Source organism: Hakea prostrata, chromosome 9, assembly GCF_041222555.1.
Source record: "Hakea prostrata isolate BN-2017 chromosome 9, UWA_Hpros_2, whole genome shotgun sequence".
Lineage (NCBI taxonomy): Eukaryota > Viridiplantae > Streptophyta > Magnoliopsida > Proteales > Proteaceae > Hakea > Hakea prostrata.
The window spans coordinates 57,821,223-57,843,517 of record NC_142608.1 but is presented as its reverse complement, the minus strand read 5'-3'; the positions used below and the strand labels follow the sequence as shown (position 1 = coordinate 57,843,517).

The window sequence follows — 22,295 nt, the reverse complement described above, 5'->3', positions numbered from 1 at the left end:
CCTCTTTGCAAATGATACGTTTCTTTTCTACTATGTAGAAAAAGAGGATATTTTGACTTCTAAAGCTACAATAGAACTTTTCTCAGACATAACAAGGCAACAAATTAATTTTGAAAAAAATGGAGCTTTTTTCAGTCGGAATGTTGGACAACAAAATTGATCCCAATTATTGTCCTTATTGGGAGTCAATGAAATGAAAAATGAATCCTTGTATCTGAGGATTAATCTTTTGTAGGGAAAAGCAAAGACTAAGAACCTCAATTTCATCTTGTGGAAAATCAAGTCAAAATTTGCAACTTGGAAAGCCTACAACCTTTCATTTGCTGGAAGAGAGGTGCTCACCAAATTAGTCTTACAACCAATGTCACTTTACCAAATGCAATATTTTAGATTCCAAAAATCCATCAGCAAGCAAATCGATTCCCTGTGCCATAAGTTTTGGCTAGGGCACCTAGGGCTGCAACAAGGCCGACCTGGCCAGGGTTTTGCAATCCCAAGTCCAGCCCTATATATTCTAATCTAAGCTCATTCCCACCCTGACCCCAATTTAGGGCCAAAGATTATTGTCCTCGACCCTAAGCCCTACAGAGCCAAGCCAAGCCCATTCCCACCCTAATTGGCTCTATCCCTGGCCTTAATTGACCCTGTCCCTAACCTTGATTGGCCCTTTCCTTGGCCTAGCCTTGATTGGCCCTGTTTGTCCCTAGCCTTGGCCCTGACCTTGATTAACCCTATATTTGGCCCTAGCTCTGATTGACCCTATAGGGTGGGAATTAGGGCCAATCAGGGCTTGGTTCCAACAAGCGATTTCTCAAACAATTTGATAGGCAAAATGAGAAATCGATATAGGGTCAATCAGAGCTAGGGCCAATTGGCTTGTTGGCCCTATAGGCAGCACTCATGGCAATTTGGTTCGGCTTGCAGCAAGCAAAAAAAAAATGATCAACATCAACGAAATATGGTGCAACCAACCTACAATAGTAAACCTACTATCCAACATTTAACATGATTCTATCTAAATTATCTAATTACAGAATCATGTTAAACGTTGTTGCAGAAGTTATTAAAATACTGATTTGAATTCAATTATGTTCTCTTTATTTCCTTTGCAACCAGATGGAGCCTAGGGTGGGTTTTCCAGGTTGGCCTCATTTACATTTGAGAAAACCCACCCAGAAATGTTCTAAACAATTGATCTTCTTCTTTCTTATGATGAATTCATTTACATACCTGAGAAGGAAACTTTAATTTTATTGACATGTGGCTTGATATAATTGTTAATGTCATTCTAGATAGATACTTGCATCATATTACAGTTGTTTGCATTTTATGGTCAAGCATTACTACTCCGGGAAAGGGGGGGTTGGAGGGAGGAATTTGTGTTGCAGAAATATGTTTCTTGATGACTTATTTTAAATGTATTACAACTCGTACCCAAAAAATATATATATAATTATATCTTCCATCTAATGGTTCTATGCAGGACTGATGAACTCTTTCCAGAACTATTAAAACCAGTGCCTTAACCTCAAGATTATGGCCCGTGGGAGTAATTTAGCTTATGGCATCTGGCTCTCTTACAAGTTTCTGTTACAGCAAGTAATTGTTTCCTTTTCTGTGTTGTGAAAACTGCGATCTTATTGTTATGGTTTAATTTCTTGCTCTTTGTGGATTCTCTTCCCTTAATCCAGCTTCCCTCATTTTTTGGATCAACTTCTGGTAAATCACCAATTAATCTATATTAAAAAAGAGAGAGTTACACTATAACGAAGGTGGTGTGCAGTTTCAGTTTCTCTTGAGAGTTCAATGAGGTCCTCAAATCGTGGAAGAGATCCCAACAGATCGACCAGATACTTTAAATAAGGGCATCAAAAGATAAATCATATTAAACATTCAATGCAGGAATTTTGTGTACATGGTATATTATCGAGCAAACAAGAATTTTTTGCTCATACAAATCCAAAATATGCATATCAGCAAGTGCATTAGGGTAGTTGCTTCAATGTTGTAGGCATTCAACAATCGGTTCCACAGAAGTTGCAGTTCCACGCACAGAATCACAATAAGCAACTGTCTTTTCACCTGGTTTTGTACTACTCAGACGAATTTCCTCCAAGAGGATGTTTTTGCAAGGAACAGACTCGCTACATGCAAGATCAATGGCAACTTTTTGACTGGAAGACCCACTTATCCTACTGAACTTGACATCGCTTACTTGAACAGCGGATGTCTTTGCGTTCATGACGACAATTTGTCGAAGAACCCCAAACACAACCAACCACAAAACAAGTACAAGTTAGTGAAGAAAAATAAGCCTCCAGAGATTAAAATGCAGGAAATATGGACACCATCAGATTAAAGAGAAATGGCTGGGGGATAAGAAGTAGTTCTTACCTGGTTCTTGCAATCGTGTCCATCACGATCACAGTAATATTGATCAATGACTATTGGATGATCAACTGAATTCATGGTGATGTTCTCAAATGTTATTCCGCTAGCAATACCAGATCCACCCTACACAATCCAACTCAACCCAGAAAGATCATGTATGCACTTAAATTGCAAAATTCAATAACCAAAAAGCAAAGCACATCAGATGTGTCACTGTGTCAGTTATAAACATTACAACAAGCTAGTAGCTAGCACATCACGGAAGTAGTAAAACAAGGATGAGCAAGCAAGCTTCTATCTTGTTACCTGCCATGTCTTAATCCGTGCTCCATTTGTCGTTCCATCAAATTGACAATTCCAGACATGAACGTGTCTTACTTGAGCGTGTGATGGAAAATCCCCTAAGCTTCCAATACTAGTAAAAACAATGAAAAGATGATTAGGATCTGATCCTGGAAAAACCCTATTTCCAAATCAACTATGTACAACATCTGAATAGTTTGTTTAAACAATTTGAAAATAAAACTCGTATGGAACACCTTATTCCATGTCCAGGACCACATTTCACTCCGGTAATAGCCACCAGAGAGCTCCCAGATTCAATTGAAACACAGTCATCTCCTATAAAAATGAGATTGAGCAGAAGTATAAGAAGATTTGATACATGGAAATTAGTTGTTCATTTCCTTATAAAGAGATAGGGAAGCAGTACCAGTCCCTATGAATGAATCTCTGATAACAACATGGTCAGAATTTGATACATGTATACCGTCTGTATTTGGACTGTCCCCAGGAGCTACTATATTAACTTTTGAAACCTGAACCCAAGAAGAGGATTCGATCACCAAATGCATTTTTGGGCTGTCTATGAACTTCAAACCTTTGATACCAACTTTAGTAGCACGATCAATTAACATTGTCTGCAACAGGAAACTAGAAAGTCAGGGCACAAGGACAAATAAAACAAGACAGTTGCATGCGCATGTTAGGACATGGGAGCAGAACAGTTTTAATACTTACATTGGGCAAGTCGGAGCATTTCTGCACAGGAAATTAAAGAAAGAACACATTTTGATCAGTCACTGGAAAGAACTCAAAGATTAAAATGTTAAAGATGGAATGCCATAGTCAGAAACTTACATCTTCTTTTTTGCAATTCCACCAGGACAACCCACGTCCATCAACCTGGGCGGATTCTGATCCAATGATTGTTAATCCATCAACAAAGTTAAAAACAATCCAGGAACCTGTTTTACAAGCTTTCCATTGTGATGCTTCACTTGGAGCAGTTAGCTTTCCTGATATCTGCATCTCATACACCATAAGTTAGAAGCAAAACTATATAAACTACAGAAAATAAAAAAGATAAGAACTTTGAATGCATGCGCAGTGGTAAATGAGTAGATTAGTGGTTTGTTAAGTACCTGAATAGTAATTTTAGATGTTCCACAAGGACCAGAAAATTGCACTGGATTCAACAAGAAGGTCTTGTCTGGAATGATCAAGGTGGAAGGTGCAGTACTTCTACAAGCACTATTCCATGCACCCAAGAATGCCTGCAAGTAACAGATGGAATGTCAATAAAAATAACATCTCACAAACAGATGATTTTGTCTTCAAAGAAGATCAGGGGAAAGAAAAACTCTAAGTAAGAAACTTTTACCCGTGAATCATCAGTGTTGCCATCTCCAACTGCTCCAAAGTTCATGACATTAAAAGTAATTTGTCCTGGGAGATGTGTAGGGACAAATCTTGAACAAGCCCATGCAAAGATTGATATCAAACACAAAAAAAATATAAGAATAGAAGCCCCCTGCAGAGAAAAAGAGAAAGCTATTAGATGATATTTTCAGCTACTAAATTCAATTTCAATGGAGTAACTCTAGCTGTGAATAATAAGAGACTCATAAAGATGAAAGACATGACAGAGAGAAATGATTTTTTGTCTGTAAAGTGAAAAGAAAGAAGAAGAAAGCAACCCATTAAATAATATCTTCAGGCACTAAACTCCATTTCATTGGAGAAATTGTAGCGGTGAATAACAAGATTCATGAAGATGGATGAGATGACAGAGAGAAATGATTTTTAGTTTGTATAGTGAAGAGAAAGAAGAACTCACTCTCTTAGCCATGCTTTCTTCACTTGGTGTTGTGGATACAGTTGACCTTGATAGACTATTTATAATTACAAGGTGTTGACTATGGTAAATCTTTCTCCTACAATTTGCCGGAAATATTTCATAATCCTTTTCTTTTTGGTATGGATCTCATTCTAATTTAACTTGTAACCAACCAAATTGGTAATCTCAAATTTCGTTAAACTTGCTACCTTTTTTCAATATTTAATTCCTTGTATACTTTCGTGGTAAAATATTTTATTCCTTACATACATAGATTGTATAATCTATTTTTCCTAAATAAATTATTTATTTTTTATGTCAATATTGATTTTTTTATTAACGATATATTTTTTTTATTTTTTTATTCTATTTTCTAAAAAATGTAAGATACTCAAATGCATAGCAATTGAACTTTTATAACCAATTTGAGGATGTCGATGAATTAACAAGAACCACATCGCGAAGTTGCATATGGAGAAATGGATCTACAAATTCTTCGGACTACGGTGTGGTGAATTCCGGCGGGGAAAAAGCCTATAGTGGGGGCCCGTAGTCTCCAGTAGGAGGAGGGGAGGGGGTGTGGTGGTTTCCGGAAGTAGTGGAATGGTTTTCAACCAGAGATAGAAAGAAAGTAGATGAAGGAAAATGGTATTTGGATAATTTTACTGTTTAAATGGTATTTGGATAATTTAAATTTTGAATAAGTTAAATAGAGGTAAAGACATTTAGGTCATTTTACCCTTCACTTAACAGAAAATCCTAACTATGGATAATGTAGTTTAGGTCATATTAGAGATGGACACCAGTTCCACTTTCACTCCAATAATAATGGGTGCGGTGTTAAAATTTCTTTATTAAGTTTAAATTCTTTTTCTTCTTGAATAAAAAAATCTTAAGAATAAAGATTCTTATGTGCCTAGTGGCTTAGTCTCCTACATATCAGTATCTTATTCTTACTAAAGGTAAGCATTTTTACAGAGTAACAACTTCTCTTATTAACCATTCTTTCCATCTTCTTCCAGTGTTTTTGGTCAAATAGCATTCAAAGGTATAAAAGTAATGGTCCATCACTTAATGAATAAGAGATTTTATTTTACTTATTTGAGATAAAATGTTCATATTTCTTCTTTAATTGAGTATTAAGATATTAAATTTTGTTGTGAACTCATGAAAGAACCTCCAATGTGAATCAAGATTGTTAGTATTTCACTTATATTTTGATCTTTAAAATTTTGCTTTATCTTGTTTCTTGGATAGCATAGTCAATTTTATTTTGGATATCTTAACCGATGATGTAATCATATGAGAATCAAATACAAGATTTATACTATAATTAGATACAAATCGAACTGACCAAGATAGAATCTATTTTTCACTTAAGAGAATCAAGATGGGATTCTAGAAGATTCGACCGAATACTAGAACCATAACCAATTGACATAGTTGTATCGAATCTAGAGTTATAAACATGTAAGCTATTGATGAAAGATTTTTTTTTTTATAGGAGATTATTTTTGAAGAAACCTTCCATCAAACATTGGTATAATTTGAATATTTCATTTGTAAATGACTTTTGTCCATGTTTAGCATAGCAACGGAAATTTTTCAAACCTTTTGTAATCATGATTCATTACTAAATATAATTGGTAGATGTAGTGTTATCAAATCAAGGGATATGGTTTACTAGTATATATATTTTTCCATAAATGATTAAAGTTGAAATAAAACATTTTTTTTAATAGAAAAGCATACTTTATAAAATCCGTGAAAGCTCATGGATGAATCTTAAATCAACAAAGACAAGCCACACAGTCAAACACAAAGTAAAATTGAATTTGCTAGAGAGAATTCAGGAGCCCCAAGCCCAACTTGAAAAACCCAAGCCCATCCCAATCTAATATTGGGCTGGAAGATCTCCAATATGACCCACTTCATCGAGTACAATATGAATTGGGTAGTGTGAAGGCAGAACATACAAGCCCAAGCTGAAGTCATCTAGGCAGAATCCAAGCCCATCTCAATTCGATCTTGGGCTGGAAACTTGCAACATAGCCAACTACGTCGTGTACAAATTGATTTGACTAGCGGGAATTCAGAAAACTCAAGCCCAGCTTGATACTACCTATCAGAACCCAAGCCCAAGCCCAAGTCCAAGTCCAAGTCCAGCCCAATTTGATCTCGGGGCTTGGAAATCCCAAACATCACTACCACTGAAATGTATCCGGTGATTTACTTGTGTATTTCATTCTTTGCTTTTATTCCCAATCCTATCCATGCGGCACTGACGACAAACTAACTAACCGCCCCTAACTAAAAACCAAGGATTAAATTTGTCGTGAGAGGGCAGATCTGTAATCGTGCCAAAACGTGGATCACCGAACATGGCAACCGCGAGACAATATTGCGCTGGCTCGAAAGATACTATTATTCGTTGGAGCGAAAGCATCTTTATTTGATCCACTCAACACTTAACACGTACATAGCAGAGACACATATCGCAGAGAAGACTCGCAGGGACAATTACAGCGAAAACCGACACAGCCAAGTCCATAAACAACCGAGTCAGCAACAAAACGAAACAAACAAAGCCAGTGGGGCCCCACCCACCTTAATTCACTCACCTTATATGATATATCATCATCGAAGTGGACCACACCATCTTGGAGTTACACGTCATCATATTTGCTTTGGTCCGCGGCCTTCGTCTCCCGTACGGGACTTGATGCATCTCATCTGATCTGATCTGATCTCATGGTAATCTACTACCACTGTAGAAAACTCTAATATAAAAAGATAATGAAAAGTCAATGGAGGAGTAGTAGGATGGTTAGGAACCCGCTTCTCAGTGGAAAGGTCATGGGTTCAATTCTGCCAGCGGCATATGTAATATCTCTATCCCTATATATAAAAAACGCCTTTGAACCGAAAAAAAATAATAATAATAAAAAGTCTTGTGCTCCCGGGGAACAGGATTAATTTCCCGTGTTTTGTTTTAATGTTTTCTGGCAGTCCAGCCAAAGACCAAACGGCCCTCATTCATTTTCAAATGTCTTTTCGTATTATCATCGTGGGGCCCATCTGTTCGAAGATTGTCCGTACTTGTTAAAGGTCGTTGAGGCTGACCGTAACACGCACGCCTTTTAAAAAAGATGTGGGACCGGATATTCAAACTAGGAGCGGATTTGGTTTTTTTTTTTTTTCTTCTTCTTTCTAGAAGCAGTATGGCGCAGTGTAGCCATGTGGCGTATGAGTTGCTATGCTGCACATCTTGGTTTGCATGCCACGACTTTGTGACTGGCTTGAGTCACTGACTCATGGTCTATTCAAGTGTTGCGCCTCAGAGCAGGGCCGAGCGGAGCGGCGCGGAAGACATGTTGGCCTGGGGCTCAGATTTCGCCTTCCCTAGCACGACAGAAAACGACCGTATCAGACGGTACGGCCCGAAAGGCGAAACACAATTTCAAAGTCGCAACTCGCAAGCACCATTTCTGACTTTAACAAATTCGTACAAAATAAATGAAATCATCTGTGCAACTCCCCCCCTAGAGTTATACATTATTATGTCTACCAGCCTTAAAGTTTTTTATTACAAAAACTTCCCTGGTTTTCCAAACGTCTTCCTGAATGTCTCCCTTTTTTCAGTTTTTTATTACAAAAACTTCCCTGGTTTTCCAAACGTCATCCTGAATGTCTCCCTTTTTTCTTGTTTTTTGGCAGAATCTTAATGTCTCCCATTGGATTATACTAGAGAGCTGCGCCGCTCCCAAGAGTGTCGATCAAGATGCATTTTAGACTTCAAATTGCATCTCGACCATTGAATTTACATTTGATTCAGTGGTCGAGATGCACTTTTGAGCTCAAAATGCATCTCGACGACGAACTGCTCAAAGCAGCGCTGCTTCCAAGTAATTCACCTCCCCATCACCCCATGTGTCTGTAGCTACATTTTCAATGTGTATTTACCTACCTAATAAGCTAGACAGTGCAAACTCTTCAAACTATAGGGTTGAAGTTGGTATAACAAACTTCGATTTGACATTCTAAAATATACAAGTGGAATCTGAAGTACTTGTGAGGGACGAATTTGTAAATTTGCCTACTAGATTACAAGTTATTTGATTGAAGGGACACTTGGTTCACCTAGCTCATGCTAAATTGAACCGGTGCATTTTCCATTTGTGCTGAATTAGGTGTATGTGTTGTTTTCTAATTATCGTTGTGAGCAGTTAGAGCTTCTATGCTCCCTACCTAGTGACGTGATTTCCTGAAATGTACTCGTAATCTTACACTTATGGTATGCATTTTAGAGTCTCCGATATGAGATCCATAGTTCCATATTTGTATTTTCTCCTACAATGCATTTGGATCCGTACATGAGCCTCAGAGACGTAAGCCTTGATAAGATCGAACTCCGTCGTTAGATCTCTTTAGTATTCTATATTTTTCTTGATTTTTGATCATTTTATTTTCACAATATTCTACCAAGGAAAGTAGAATCCAAAGTATATATTATAGCAAATAATTTGCTTATAGTCAATAATAATGACCAAAAAAAAAAAAAAAGTCTTGCTTGGTCAAAGGAATCCTATACCGATAGCTTGACCCAGATATCATAAAATGGGTCTTTTGACTAGAAGATCACTTAGAAAATTGTGGCGATTAATATTTTATGGAGGATGGATTGAGAAAAAAATGAAAAAAAATAAAAATAAAAATTAAGTACCATAAGGAAAATAAAATGTTTCCTCATTTCTTGGTAATGATAAACTTTGTTTTTTTTTTTTTTTTTTGGTTTGTCAAAACCGGTTTATATAAATCGGTGTTCGATCCGTGTCGCACACCTGACTGTGGTGAGGTGAGTCTCCCAGCAAGGATTTTTTGTATCTTCAAGGATTCGATGCCGGAACCTTGCTTAAACGGACCAAACTGCTTACCACTTGGACCAACCCCCGTTGGTTATGAGCTCGTCAAATCCCTTGATTGATTAATTATTAATTGTGAATGTTGATTTCAACTATGAAGCTAAACTTATATAGGATTTATATGTATTGATTTGTCAACTATTCATGGTAAACATTCATTAAAATTGATAGAAGATTATTTGCCACACAAAGTTTTCAAAACAAAGACCACATATACTTTTGAACAAAGAGAAACTTCCTAATGATTTACTAGTCATTTTATTTCTAGCATCTTGACACAAGAAAGAAATAGTTCAGTCTCACTTTTGTGCCAGAAGCATAATTTTGAACACTGAAAATCTTGTTCCATCGAGTTTCGATCAACATGGTTTTTAGTTGAAAAACTAACTCTAGATAAAATGTTTTTTCCTGAAAATTTCTAACAAAAAAGATAAAAATGAAACATTTGAAACTCTCCATTTCCTACATGTACTTGCCTTTTAAAACTGTGTTGAAGAACAAGTTTACTAAATGTCATTTATAGATTAACCTTTTTTTCAGCACATATGTAGGTTAGGTGAGGAAAATGTGTTTTATAACTAGAAGTGCTTGTGGTACAAGTTTGACATTGGTGGTTATGGTTCACCCTATTTGCCCTAAGCTCAACCAGGGACTCAATTCAAAACTTTGGCCCTGAGAGCAAGTTTGGATCAAAATATTTTATTCCGTATCAGGGTCAAGGGGGGCGAGTCTAGATTAGTGTTTGTCCCACCTAACATGTCCCTAATTTTTTGCTTTGACTCTAATGAAAAAGAAATTCACTTGCAAAGATTGAAAAAAGAATCATTGTCAAAGAGGTACTTTATTTTAGGGTTGGTGTTGTCTTCAATTGTGTTTTCTTCTAGGTTCAAACAATTGATCTTTTAAGTCAAATTTATTAGGAGTTAGCATCAAGAACAGGGGGAATTAGGCAGCCAGTTAGGGACACAAACAAGGCCAACTCATCTTGGCTTTATCTGTTAGAGTTTGAGGTTACGGATAAGAATTTCAGACTCTAAATCAGGATTAAGGAACGATTAGACTTAGTTAAGAGTATTCTAGAATAAGATTTAATTTTAAGAATCGATAGATTTTTATAATAGGGGAAGGGGGCTATTACAAATACCACAACAAGACTTGGAACCCTAGTCTTATTAATAAGAAGTACTGAGATTACCAATTGAACCACCCTTTAGTGTGAATAAGATTGAAATTTAAAAAGACTTACTCAACCTATTCTTGTTATAACCCTACAAGTGTTATCGAACGGTGGACAAAAAGGTCCTCCAAAATTATCTGCATGCATGTTTCATAGAGAGACAAAAGCCACCCTCAATTGCAACCATTCATTTCCATTAATTTTATTTCCCTTGACTTTGTTGGTGACATGGGTAGGTATGCCCCTGGTAAAAGAGAATGTGGATCAACTCCCTTGATAAGGGATATTGTTGGCGCCTGCGCGGGCATCGTCAGCAAAGTGCATAGAAAATTGACACGTGTTTTTTAATAATCTAACGAGGAAAATGGCAAAATTCCGTCTGTAAACTCTTTCAATCCCCCCAATGCACCTTCCTGGCCGTCTCCTCTCAATCTTTCGCCGTCTTCCCAACGTAAACATGTCCCCATTGCCGTCCTCCCGTTCCATTCTACCTAGTCCTCTTCCTAATCTCTTCTTGGTTCTTTTTTGTCTACCCTTTTGGTTTTCGTGATCCCTCTTGCCCCATGTTTCCTTTGCTCATTTTCTTTTCTTCTTCGTTCCTCCTTCGCCCCCTGTGGTGCCATCTTCCTTTTTCTTCCTCGTTTGTCTTTCGGTTCTCTCTTTTTCCGTGTTTTGCATTTAGGTTCTTCGCTTTTCGGTGTTCCGCTCTTGGTTTCTTCATCTTTGCTTTGTTCGTTGTTGATTTTGCTGGTGTATCCATCTCGCTTTCTTAGCGTCCGTTGTGATTCACTCTTTTGGTTCGTCGTTGTCGGTTCTTGATCGCGGTCTTTCACTATCTTTCTTGATCGTTCCCTGTATGGCGGTGTGTTGGATCAAGGTTGGTACCCCGTGCCGGTGGTATGCGTGGTTCGGCAGGGCCCGCTGGGTTGTTTTTTCGTTGGGGTGTTGCCTTTTTGTGTTTTGTCCTTTGTGGTTGTGTTTTCGGGTGTTTGCGTTTAGTTTTTAACTTTTAATTGTTGCCGTTGGTTAATGTGCACATGTCTGTTGTTGCCCGCGTGTCCGCGGCCTCCCTTGATAAGGAGCACAGAGTGTTTTTCTGACAGCTTTACAATCACAAATTATGTAGGCCCACAAGTAAAAATTAATAAAACTTTAAAAAATACTCATAACCTTAATCCTGTAGGCCCGCCCGTATAATTTGTGGTCAATAATCAATGGGAAGATGACCCGGACTCGATAAAGAAAGAACACTTAGGAGCTACTTGTGGTACCACACAAAGTCTCATCGCCTAAGCTTGGACCACAGAAGACAATTAAAAGGGAAAAAGGTTGTACTGTGAGGGTACATACGGAATTACAACAGAGAACATACGACGAGCACGGTCCACAAGAAAAACGTTGCGCTGGAAAGACAAGCTTGGAATTTCCGCTGCTGCTTTTAAACGACATAAAACCGTCACAGGCAGGCAGGAGCCAGCCAAGGAAACTGAGAGGCGCCAGATCCACGCCTCAGCGACAACACTGTAGTGGGCCCCACTGAGGTCTCATACCTTTGATTAAAGTCATTTTTGGAATAACACGTCATACTTTTTCTCTTAAGTTCTTGGTCGGTGGCTTTGTTTCCGTGCGCCGTTGCCTACCATAAACCTCACACTTCACAGAATGGAAAGGTCTAAAATGTCCAAAATGCCAGTGGAGTCAAAGGATCCGATCCGTCCAGGCAGGGCAGGGCAGGGCAAACACCATTAATTAATGGAAGGGCGAAGAGGGCACACCCTTTAATATTCAAATTTAAAGTTTCTGGTTTTCCTCAAGCGGGGTCCACTGAAGCAAAGATTGTCCGTACTCGTTAAGCGTCGATGACTCGTAATTCCGTAACGCCTTTAAAAGTTGCGGGACCCGACAAATTTCATAATAAAGATAAAAATAAAAGATCTTTCCAGAAAGCTTGCTCATTTTAGTCATGGTCGCAGATTATTTGCTATCTTGCGCGTATTGATTTCTTCACCTCCGCTTTGAAACCTTGTACTGGGTTGGGTGGGCCCAGGGCTGCATCACGATGATGACATGTGGGGGACCGTTGGATTGGATTTCGCTTTCTCGAGGACGAGAACCGTACGTCCAAATTCGGACTTCAACCAGGATAATTACATATTTACAACTCACTCACCTTCAAGGAAGTTTCTTCTTTCGACTTTGTTTTTGGAAAATGATTTTCTATCATTTTTTTTCTTCTGAAGGATTCTCTGCAAAAATTGCATCATAGTGTATTTCAATTAGATAAACCTTGTAGATGTGTTTTGGGTACATTAGGACAATTTTTCGGGTAGAGGTAACTAAGGACGGAATCAAGATTTAACATTAGAGAGCTGAAATCATATAGAAAGAGGGTAAAATACTGACATTTCATATATGAAAATAAAGAAAAAAAAATTTATTTTTATGGAAAAGTAAATTTTTTTGCTTTCGAAGATAACCCAGGGGGAGTTTACATCTAAGGAAACAAAAAAGCAAAATCCATGATAAAAAGGGGGGTGGGGTGGGGAATGATGATAGACAAACCAATCTTAGGTTAGAGCTGTGTATTTAGCCAGTTCGTCAATTGGGAAGTTTGCTTCTTGAAGTACATGAGAAAATGAGCATTCAGAGAAATATGTGGCCAACAAGAGGATGTTATGGACTAAATGGGAGATTTTTTAGCTATGGTGAGACGATTAGTCGGTGATAAAAGTCACAAGAGCTTGGATGTCACTCTCAACATAGACACGGGAGATCTAAAAGTCGAGTGCTAAAGAGAGTCCTCTTCAAATGACTTGAACTTCGGTAATTAAAGAGTCTTGGCACCCTGTTCCCTATCCAAAAGTGAAGATCACCTAGTGATTAGGTCTCTAGCTACTCCACCAATGCCTAAGCGGTGAGAATATGAATAAGAAGAGCCATACACATTAAGTTTGATTTTGCCTAGTAAAAAAGGATCCTAACGAATAAGAGTTGGTGACTCTTGTAATGGTTTGGTTGAAATTGTAGGTGTGAATTCAACAATAGCTTGTTGCAAGCTTTGGTAGGCGTCTTTATGTAGTGGTTGTTGGGGGGTAGTAGGTGATATTACTATAGTACCGTCACAGAGCCCAAAGGGCAATGAGGGTTGAGAAGTTTTGTGCTTTATTAGAAGAGGGTGAAGTGGGCTAAGACACAAGAATCTTAAGTTGTGAAGCAAATGGTTGTTAAGGGTCCCAATGGTAAACGAAGAAAAAATGAATTTCTACAAGAAAAATGCAAAAAAAATCAAAATGTCGAAATAAGAATTCACGCATAGAAAGAAAGCCATACAGGTCTTCTGAACAAATTTCAAAAAAAATCAAGGGAGGGGTTCATGAACCCCCTTGACCTTGGGGTAGCTTCGCCCCTGAAGACAGTAAGTTTAAAAAAGTCTTATGTTCGAATTTCCATTTGTCGACACCTCTCTCTCTCTCTCTCCCCTCCTATCTCCTAGGCTTATGAGCCTCCAATTTTTGGTGACTGATTGATTGATAACTAATAAGTTATACATCCAAAACCCATATGCAGGTCTTCTATCAAGTTGAATATAAAAGAAGACTAAAAGGGACATCTACAAATTTTCCAACAACTAAGTGGTGGTGGGTGTGGTTAGAAAAGTGCCCTTATCCTTGTGTACCTTGTGTGGATACTTTAAAAAGCTACTAGACTATACTTAAAGTGTATGACAAGGAGATCATTACTAAATGAAAAAGAAAGTGATCATCACTTATGGTTCATAAAAGATAAATGAAATTATTGGTAAAATATTCCAATAAAGCTGCTTGACCATATCACATCTGACTCGAGTTGATCTCTTGATTGTTTGCTTTTATTGACAATTCAAAAGTTCAGGGAGGATTGGTTGAACAGTATTTTAAAATCACTATTTGTACATCACATATTCCTTCCTTAGTCAAAAATCTGCTTTAACTATTGTTTTGTAAGCCAAACCCACTAAGTGATTCTTTCTATATATATTTTATTTCTTCTCTTTTTCTTCATTTCTTTATTTGCAACTTTGACCACAGTTTGCTAAATATTGACATATCCACCAGTTCTTGGATAACAAACATGTTGTAATAACTTGTAAAATATTTGAAAGAATTTTTTAAGCATAAGGTTCAAATCAAGAGTCTTCAGAATATAGTAAATGGTCCAATCCAAACTTGAACATAATAGATGAAGAGATCTTCTTAAGCAAATGAAAATATCGATTATTCAAACAAAACAATGTGGGTCTATGGTTTAGCTACCGTGTTCGATATTCCACTTTAAGAATCTTAGAATATTCGACAGAAAGAGTTCTTAGTTGTATGAATACGCAAAAGACTTAAATAAACTAAAATTAGAATAGGTCGTTATAACTTATACGTTGTTTCTTCCTCTTTTTCATCCACATTGAGAAGGTCATTCGATGAGCCTTCATTGGTTGTTTTTTCGCTGCTAAAAGGTGCATTACTTCAAGAGACGCATAAATCTCTTGCAGAAGTGATTCACTCAGCTAACTTGAGGAATAAAACCAATCCTTCACTATTTCAAGTGAAAGTAATAGAACCATAGAAAAGAAGTTTAATATAAGAATATTATTGTTATCATGCAAATGATTTCTTAATAGATATCAAACATTTGCTTTCTTTTTCTTTTCTTTTTTAATAAGTAGTACATATTTGGATCACATAGACAAAATTAAATTGGCAGGCCATCTCAATCATATAGCTCACTTCTCTGTTCATCTATATTTTTCTAATAATTTCTCATTGTTGGATGGATAAGGAACCATTTTATTGACTATTGTCATGAGTATATAATCCTACTACATTAGATTAACAGGTTTCAACAGTTCACAAATGTTGACCATTTTTCTTCCAAGGTTAAAAAGTGTTGATTAATCCAAACATATGAATAATATTAATTGGTGAGATAAGCTTATTTAAGGGGCCCAAATATTTGGCTTGTGGACTTTTTTCATCCTATGTGGGTCACATAATTAACTAATATGTATCATTTTTATGGTTTACATAGATTTTTGTAAATGTACTTCTGACACAATTGGTGGAGTTTTCTATCTACAAACAATAAATCCAAGACTTGGAAGTAAACCTCTATTCTTCTATGCCCCTTTTTTCTACCCCCTAGTCTAGGAAATAGGACATCTATATTATGTATGTGGGCTTGATTCTGCGTGACTACAGGGGATGGCAGGAAGAAGCAGCCTCCTGCAAGGAATGGAGCTCATGGATAAGGGCATGCACTCTCTTCTGTTGTAACTGATTTTCGAGATTGTTGAAATTAGTGGACTATTTGGCAACCAGGAATTTTATTTATTTTTTCTTTCAGGGTTTCTCATGTAAAATCTTGCATGTTTTGTGTTTAACCCTTTTTTTCCTTATTGTGCAATTGTTCCTCGAATTTCATCCTAACACCACAGTCTTCAGTGACTGGTTTGATGATGGGTTGAGCTTCAGTGCTGCGCAATTAATGCGCAGTACAAGTTGCTTGTGGTCCAGATCAATTCTGGTGGTACCCGTTTTTGTTTTTTTTTTAACTACTGAAACCCTAAAAAGAAAAAAACAAAGCGTATGATTGATATTCGATCTCAACCATACGTTTACATCTGGACCCAGTAGGCAGCTTAGTGTTGCGCAATTAGCCAAATGCTTTGAAGATGACCCGAAAGAAAATAGCCCTCTTTTTCCTTTGAAAAGACAAGAATGAAAAGTGATTTGGATTTGTTCCAACATATGGACATGCCGAGGAATGCAAACACCCCTGGCATGCAAATATGTTCATACGGGGTTTTTGGCCAATGTAAACCATGCAGCACGCCTCACGTGGACAAGGACCCACTTGCCATTACGGTTACCAAAGCTGGTTTTGTGGGAAAATGACTTCAACGTACCTTTGTCTCACTTTATTCTCCGTGATTCCCGCCTTTAAACCAAACTCAGAAAAAAAGGAAAAATCAGAAATAAAATTCCGTAATAAGGATATTTTGACCTTGGGCCGGTAGGGTTGTCAATTGAACCAGTTCGGGTTGATTTGGTTTTGAACTAGGTAAACTGAAATAAAAACCAAATACAAATATAGGAAAAAGAATTAATTTCAAATCGATTTCAATTTGATTTTGGATTTGCATAATTAATTAAAATGATCAGTTTCGGTTCCGGTTCAATGTATATTTGATATGCATTTATATAAATATAAGGCAAAAGAAAATATGATTTTCTTGATGGAATTTTGGGTTATTGTTGATTTCTGATTAGGGTATTGTATAGTCTTTGGTGTCAAATTTGGCTTTCGAGTTGTGGCATTTGGGTTTCGAGTTGTGAGTTGTATGTTTGGTTCTAATATTTCCTCAAATCAAAACAAACCCAATAACATTTTGACTGGAAGATTTTAAACCCAAGACCTCTTTAGTCTTAATGTCTTTACATGGGAGGTTATCACCACTGTGTCAAAAGCATATCCACGTAATCCTATTGTTATGAGTTCTAATAGTATATCAATGCTCCAACTGTTCATTTAAGAGAGTGGAGAAGACCCTATCTAAATATGTGGTGAGAGATTTAATAAGAGTAATGATAGAGAAGAAATATTAATCCATATTAATTGAATTCTCATTTAAGGTAGGTGTCAATGTTGAGTTAGAGACAAGGATAACAATGGGTTTGGGTTTGGTTGATCAAAGATATATCTTTTAAAAGCTTAAAACCAAATATAACCAGACAGAATTGGGTCAAATGTCTTGGATTGGTTGGGAAATTTAAGTTCAATTTGGGTTGAGTGAGATTGAAGCCAAATCTAATTAATGAAAGATATCACAAAAATTGAAAAGGCTTGGGTTTCTATGAGGAAAGTGAAATGTGACTTACAAATATTGGCTGTGATGGAATCTGGATTGTGGACTCGGTGTCAAACCCCGGTTTAAAGCTGAAATTCCGGATCACAAAAACAATTATTCTGGAGAAATATTCTTCCTAGGAACCGCAGCGATATAATAATGTTCCCACAAAAAGAATATTCTTTCTCGTACAAATCACATGGTGGGTGTTTAATATTCTGATTCACCAGCATTACTTGGTTTCAACTTTCACGGGTTGGGTTGGGTTGGGTTGGATCTTGTTCAAAACCCTAGATTCCATTGTCATTTACCCATGGGTATTGATAGCCTGCATCCGGACTACACTATCTATCATAGGATGGCACATAGAAATTATCCTATATAAACCCTAATTATAGAGCCAGGTGTAAAATGTCACCATTATACCACATGTATAGAAAAAAATACAGAAGTTAAAAAAAATATATATAAAAACTGAGTATAAGTATAGCTGTTTTACTTTATCAAATCCCATCTAATCTTTTTAAAATTTATCAAATGTGTTTTCTTCCACATGTCATTTGATTGAGCTAAAGTCGCTTGAGGTTAAAAGAAAAGAGTAAAAACTAGGGGTGTAAATGGATAACTGAATCCGCTTTCAAATTCGCATTCGCATTCGTTTAGGGTTATCCGAATCAATCCGATTATTAATAGGATACCGATATGGTATACCCTTTCTTACCGAATATTAGTTGGTCCGATAAAATTATCTGATTAAGTTACTTATTTAGATATATTATTCTTATTTTTATAAATTTTACCTATGATATATGACTATTTTTTTATATTTTCTATTAATTTATTAGCTACCAAAGTTGTTAAATTCTAAAATTTTAAACCTAGATCTCACAAATAAAAAGGTAAAGATTTAAATAGATAGTCGAAAATTTGTATTCAAATCTATATTAATGTCCATTTGAAGGATAATTCGTCTGAATATAATAGGATGTGGATATGGATATACCACTATCCGATCCAAATCTGGTCCGTTTACACCCTTAGTAAAAACCAACAGGGGTTGGTCCAAGTGATAAGCAGCTTGATCCGCTTAAGCAAGGTTCCGGTATCAAAACCTTGTGGATGCAAAAAATCTCCGCTGGGAGACTCACCTACTACAAACAGGTGTGCGACCTGGGTCGAACACCGGATTAGTCATGGCAATGCCTTGGAAACCGGGATTGGCAAATGGCAACCCAAAAAAAAAAGAAAAAGAAAAGAGTAAAAACAAAGGGTAAGGAAGGAAGGAGAAGGTGGTCTGGAAGGTAGTGAGTGAGCCTGGCACTCATCACGGAAATTGTACTGAAAACTGATTACGGAAAGCACCAGCACCAGCACCACATCACCAAACCAAAAGTACCCACTGACACTCCGACAATCACGAAGCCTTCCTTCTTCTTTTTTCGTTACCTAAGTTTTCTGTTTTCTTCTCTCTCTTCGGTTTTCTCGGTTTTCTCGGTTTTCTAGATTTTCTCGATTTTCGTTTCTTTGACATCCTTTTCTCAATTTCTCACCCTGTCCTCTGAGAGAGAATCACAAAGCTACAACGATCCTGGCCGTCCATCTGTTTCGTATTCACCCGTACCAGAAGAAACTGAAATCGTCTCGTCTCCTCGGAGTTGCTGTGGGGCGACCAATTTAATTAAAGACCGGGCCACCTCTTCCCAACGCTGTCGGATACATAAGTAGACTAGGTTTCTACCCAGACACTGTTCCTTTTTATTGCTTGCTTGCTTCAAAAACAGTTTTTGTTTTTTTATTTTTTATGATTTTAAATTCAAAATCATTAATCCAAGAGGAACAAATATTTGAGATAAGCCTAGATAACTAAAAAGTGGAGCTTCGCCAATGAACTTTTTCAAATAATTACTACTGCTCATAGTCCCCCTTATTAAAGAAAAAACAAACATACAATCTAAAAATTCAGAGGCTAAGAAATTGAGGTCCTTAATTAATCACATTGTAAATCGAGATAGAAACTTCTTCGAAGAAGTCCTTGATTCTAGGGTATGGAAGAGATTGTAAAATTTAAAGGATTCACATTTAAATACTGACAAAATGTGTCAAAATCAATTTCTTTAGACCTTCTATGTTAATCTCACATTTGTTTTGTAGTTGGAAAGTATAATTGACATTTTCGTATGGTCCAAAGAACCAGGTTTTGGGGCCAACCCTTAGCAACATGCTAGGCCTGGGCTTTTCTCAAGTTGATGTCTCACCAAAAACCCACAAACCGATAAATAAATAATCCTATATCATTCACCAAAACGTGACTTGGCAAAGAGGTCCCACGTGGCAAGACCATATTAAGTGAGCTCAGTACCACTACTGTAGACGGTAGATCTGTGTGCACTCAAGGATCTCTTGGGGTGGCTTGCTAAACCCCTTTTCGTGGGCTTCAGTCACATTGGCAGAAAGGCGTGATAGGTGCGTTCCCCTCTGATGGAACCCCCTAACTGCTAAGGCGACTCCCCTATTTGCGCCTCGAGTCCTCAAGCTGCAGAAGCCATCTCAACCCTCCATCTCATGACATGAGCATCCAAATGCTGAGAAGCATAATGTCTTTGGAGGTATCAATCGAATATATAAACTCATTACCATGCTTGAACGGGGTAAGCCTAAACCATTCCAGCCAAAACTTTCTTTAGCTTTCAAACCCTTTAAGAGCATGATCTTCATCATCTATCTCTTAGGGTCTTCACTCATCAATGGAGTCTATGATTTGTTGGCCCGAACAAACTCAATCGTCAGAGGTGGCTTCACGTCCTCAACAAAAAGCATTAAGATAACACATTATTTTTTTCAATCAAAAGGTGATTAGGACTTCAAAAAGGGTGAATTACTATTAAGGGTCTTGTAATTTTTTTAATTTTTTTATAAGGAGATAATTACTATTATTGCATCCTTCTTCTATGATCTTTCATTATGTTATGAAAAATAATTTTCAAATGGGAGTGTTAGAAGAAGTATCATTAATAAAGAGTTTTTTTGTATATTTCTTCTGACAAACATCTTTTACCACTAGAAAATGGAATGAACTACGCGGGATCATACAAGAAAAAGCTTGACTACTTCAAATAAGGAAGAGAGTATACACCTTTAACTAAGTGCAGTTACCATTGCGTGTAGAGTTTATTTGTGATTTTTGCTAACTGATGTAAGTTAACATTGCACGTGATATCTCTTTGGAAGTAAAATGTTTTATTTTTGGTTGAAAGTTGAGGATCATTCGGGCCAGATTGTGCGCACCTTGATTACATCCTCAGAGGGGAGATGCTATCTGCAAGACTCGTGGATCTCTCTACCACTTTAACAATCCTGCATTGACAAAGTAAAGATTATTATTCCCATTTCTTGTTAACTAACTAGTAAAAATGTATTTACAAATGCTATATAAATCATTCTAATATAGTAAATATAAAAACTAAAACATACATGAAAACTGAGAAGGGATGAATTTTTATGGAATTTTTTTTATATAAATAAAAAAGAATCTTAAATTTAGAAAAAAATTCATCGAGAAAGTTGCTTCTTAATTCAAAATAATTGTTGAGGTTGGGCCTAATAAAGCCTAACAATAAAGGGGCCCATCTAAACAAAAAAAAATCTAAAAGGTCTAGAATTTCTCGTCTGAACAAATCCATATTCTCGCGAGATATTATCTCTGTCTAGATTCTTAACTACCACACAGGTATAGAGAGAGAGAAGAGGATGAGAGTGGAATTATTACAATTTAGAAACCCTCACCATCTGCAACATGATTTTCTCTCTCTATGTACCTGCCAAGTACTCCTATCTGTACCGTTCAAACAAATTCTTTTTTTTTTAATAATTCTTTTTCACATTTAAATTCCCTCACGCCCATCACGCCTCTTCACTCCTCTCCTTCTATCTCTCTCTCTATCTCTCTCTCTCTCACATTTCTCTCTTCACTCTCTCTGCTTCCATCTTTTTCGTCTTCGCTTTCTTTGTCTGCAAAACGATGAAGCAACTCATCCGACGCCTCTCTCGTGTGGCTGATTCCTCACAGTATAGTCTTCTCCGTTCAGAATCACGAACGGTCTCTCGATCACGCCGTAACGAATCGTTCAGAATCGCCAGAGATCGTCGTTCAGGCGTTCCTCAGGGGCATCTCCCTGTGTACGTCGGGGAAGAGATGGAGCGTTTCGTGGTCAGTGCCGAGTTCTTGCATCACCCGATCTTCGTGGAGTTACTCAAGCGATCAGCTCAGGAATACGGTTACGAACAGAAAGGCGTGCTTAGGATTCCCTGTCGCGTTTACGTCTTTGAACGAATTCTTAAAGCTTTAAAAGACGGAGATGAAATTAGAGACCTTGAAGAGCTTCTCCGCTCTTTCTCTTCTGATTTCATCTAGTTTTCTCTCTTCAATTTCGCCTTTTCTCTCTCTGTATTTTGGGAGATCAGATCTTTCTGTATATATCACTCTCCCTCTGTGAGAAAGAGTTACTGAAATCAGGAGTTTTTTTGTTTTCAACTTTCTTTTCTTCTTCTTATGTGAGACTGTTTCTTTTTTGGTGTAGCTCTTACTGTAAAGACCAAAACTACAAGAACAGAAATTTAGATTATTAGTTTTACCCTAATTTCCTTTTTGCTTCGCCGGTTTCCGGTTAAAATTCGCCGTCATTTTATGTTCCGGCAATTTTCCGGCTGTCTTGCAGAGTTGGGTTTCTCGTTCTAGCGAACGTCTTCGACTGGGACTTGACTTATATTGTGACGATAATACCCTTCACCTTGTCTGGCGCGGAGTAA

General features: G+C 37.2%; 2 protein-coding genes across 2 annotated transcripts; one reads left to right on the top strand and one right to left on the bottom strand.

Annotated features, from left to right (window-relative positions):
- Positions 1-1,999: 1,999 nt before the first annotated feature.
- On the bottom strand, positions 2,000-4,099 carry LOC149005715 (putative polygalacturonase At3g15720). The gene is made up of 9 exons (XM_089135979.1): positions 4,055-4,099; positions 3,816-3,947; positions 3,532-3,696; positions 3,412-3,432; positions 3,104-3,311; positions 2,931-3,012; positions 2,698-2,806; positions 2,395-2,514; positions 2,000-2,230 (listed from the first exon to the last, which is right to left on the bottom strand). The coding sequence occupies exons 1-9, from the start codon at positions 4,097-4,099 to the stop codon at positions 2,000-2,002; spliced, it is 1,113 nt and encodes a 370-aa protein (XP_088992105.1).
- Positions 4,100-21,418: 17,319 nt separating this feature from the next.
- On the top strand, positions 21,419-22,295 carry LOC149005714 (auxin-responsive protein SAUR71-like). The gene has a single exon (XM_089169187.1). It carries the CDS (start codon positions 21,508-21,510, stop codon positions 21,898-21,900), a length of 393 nt encoding a protein of 130 aa, XP_089025313.1. The 5' UTR covers positions 21,419-21,507; the 3' UTR covers positions 21,901-22,295.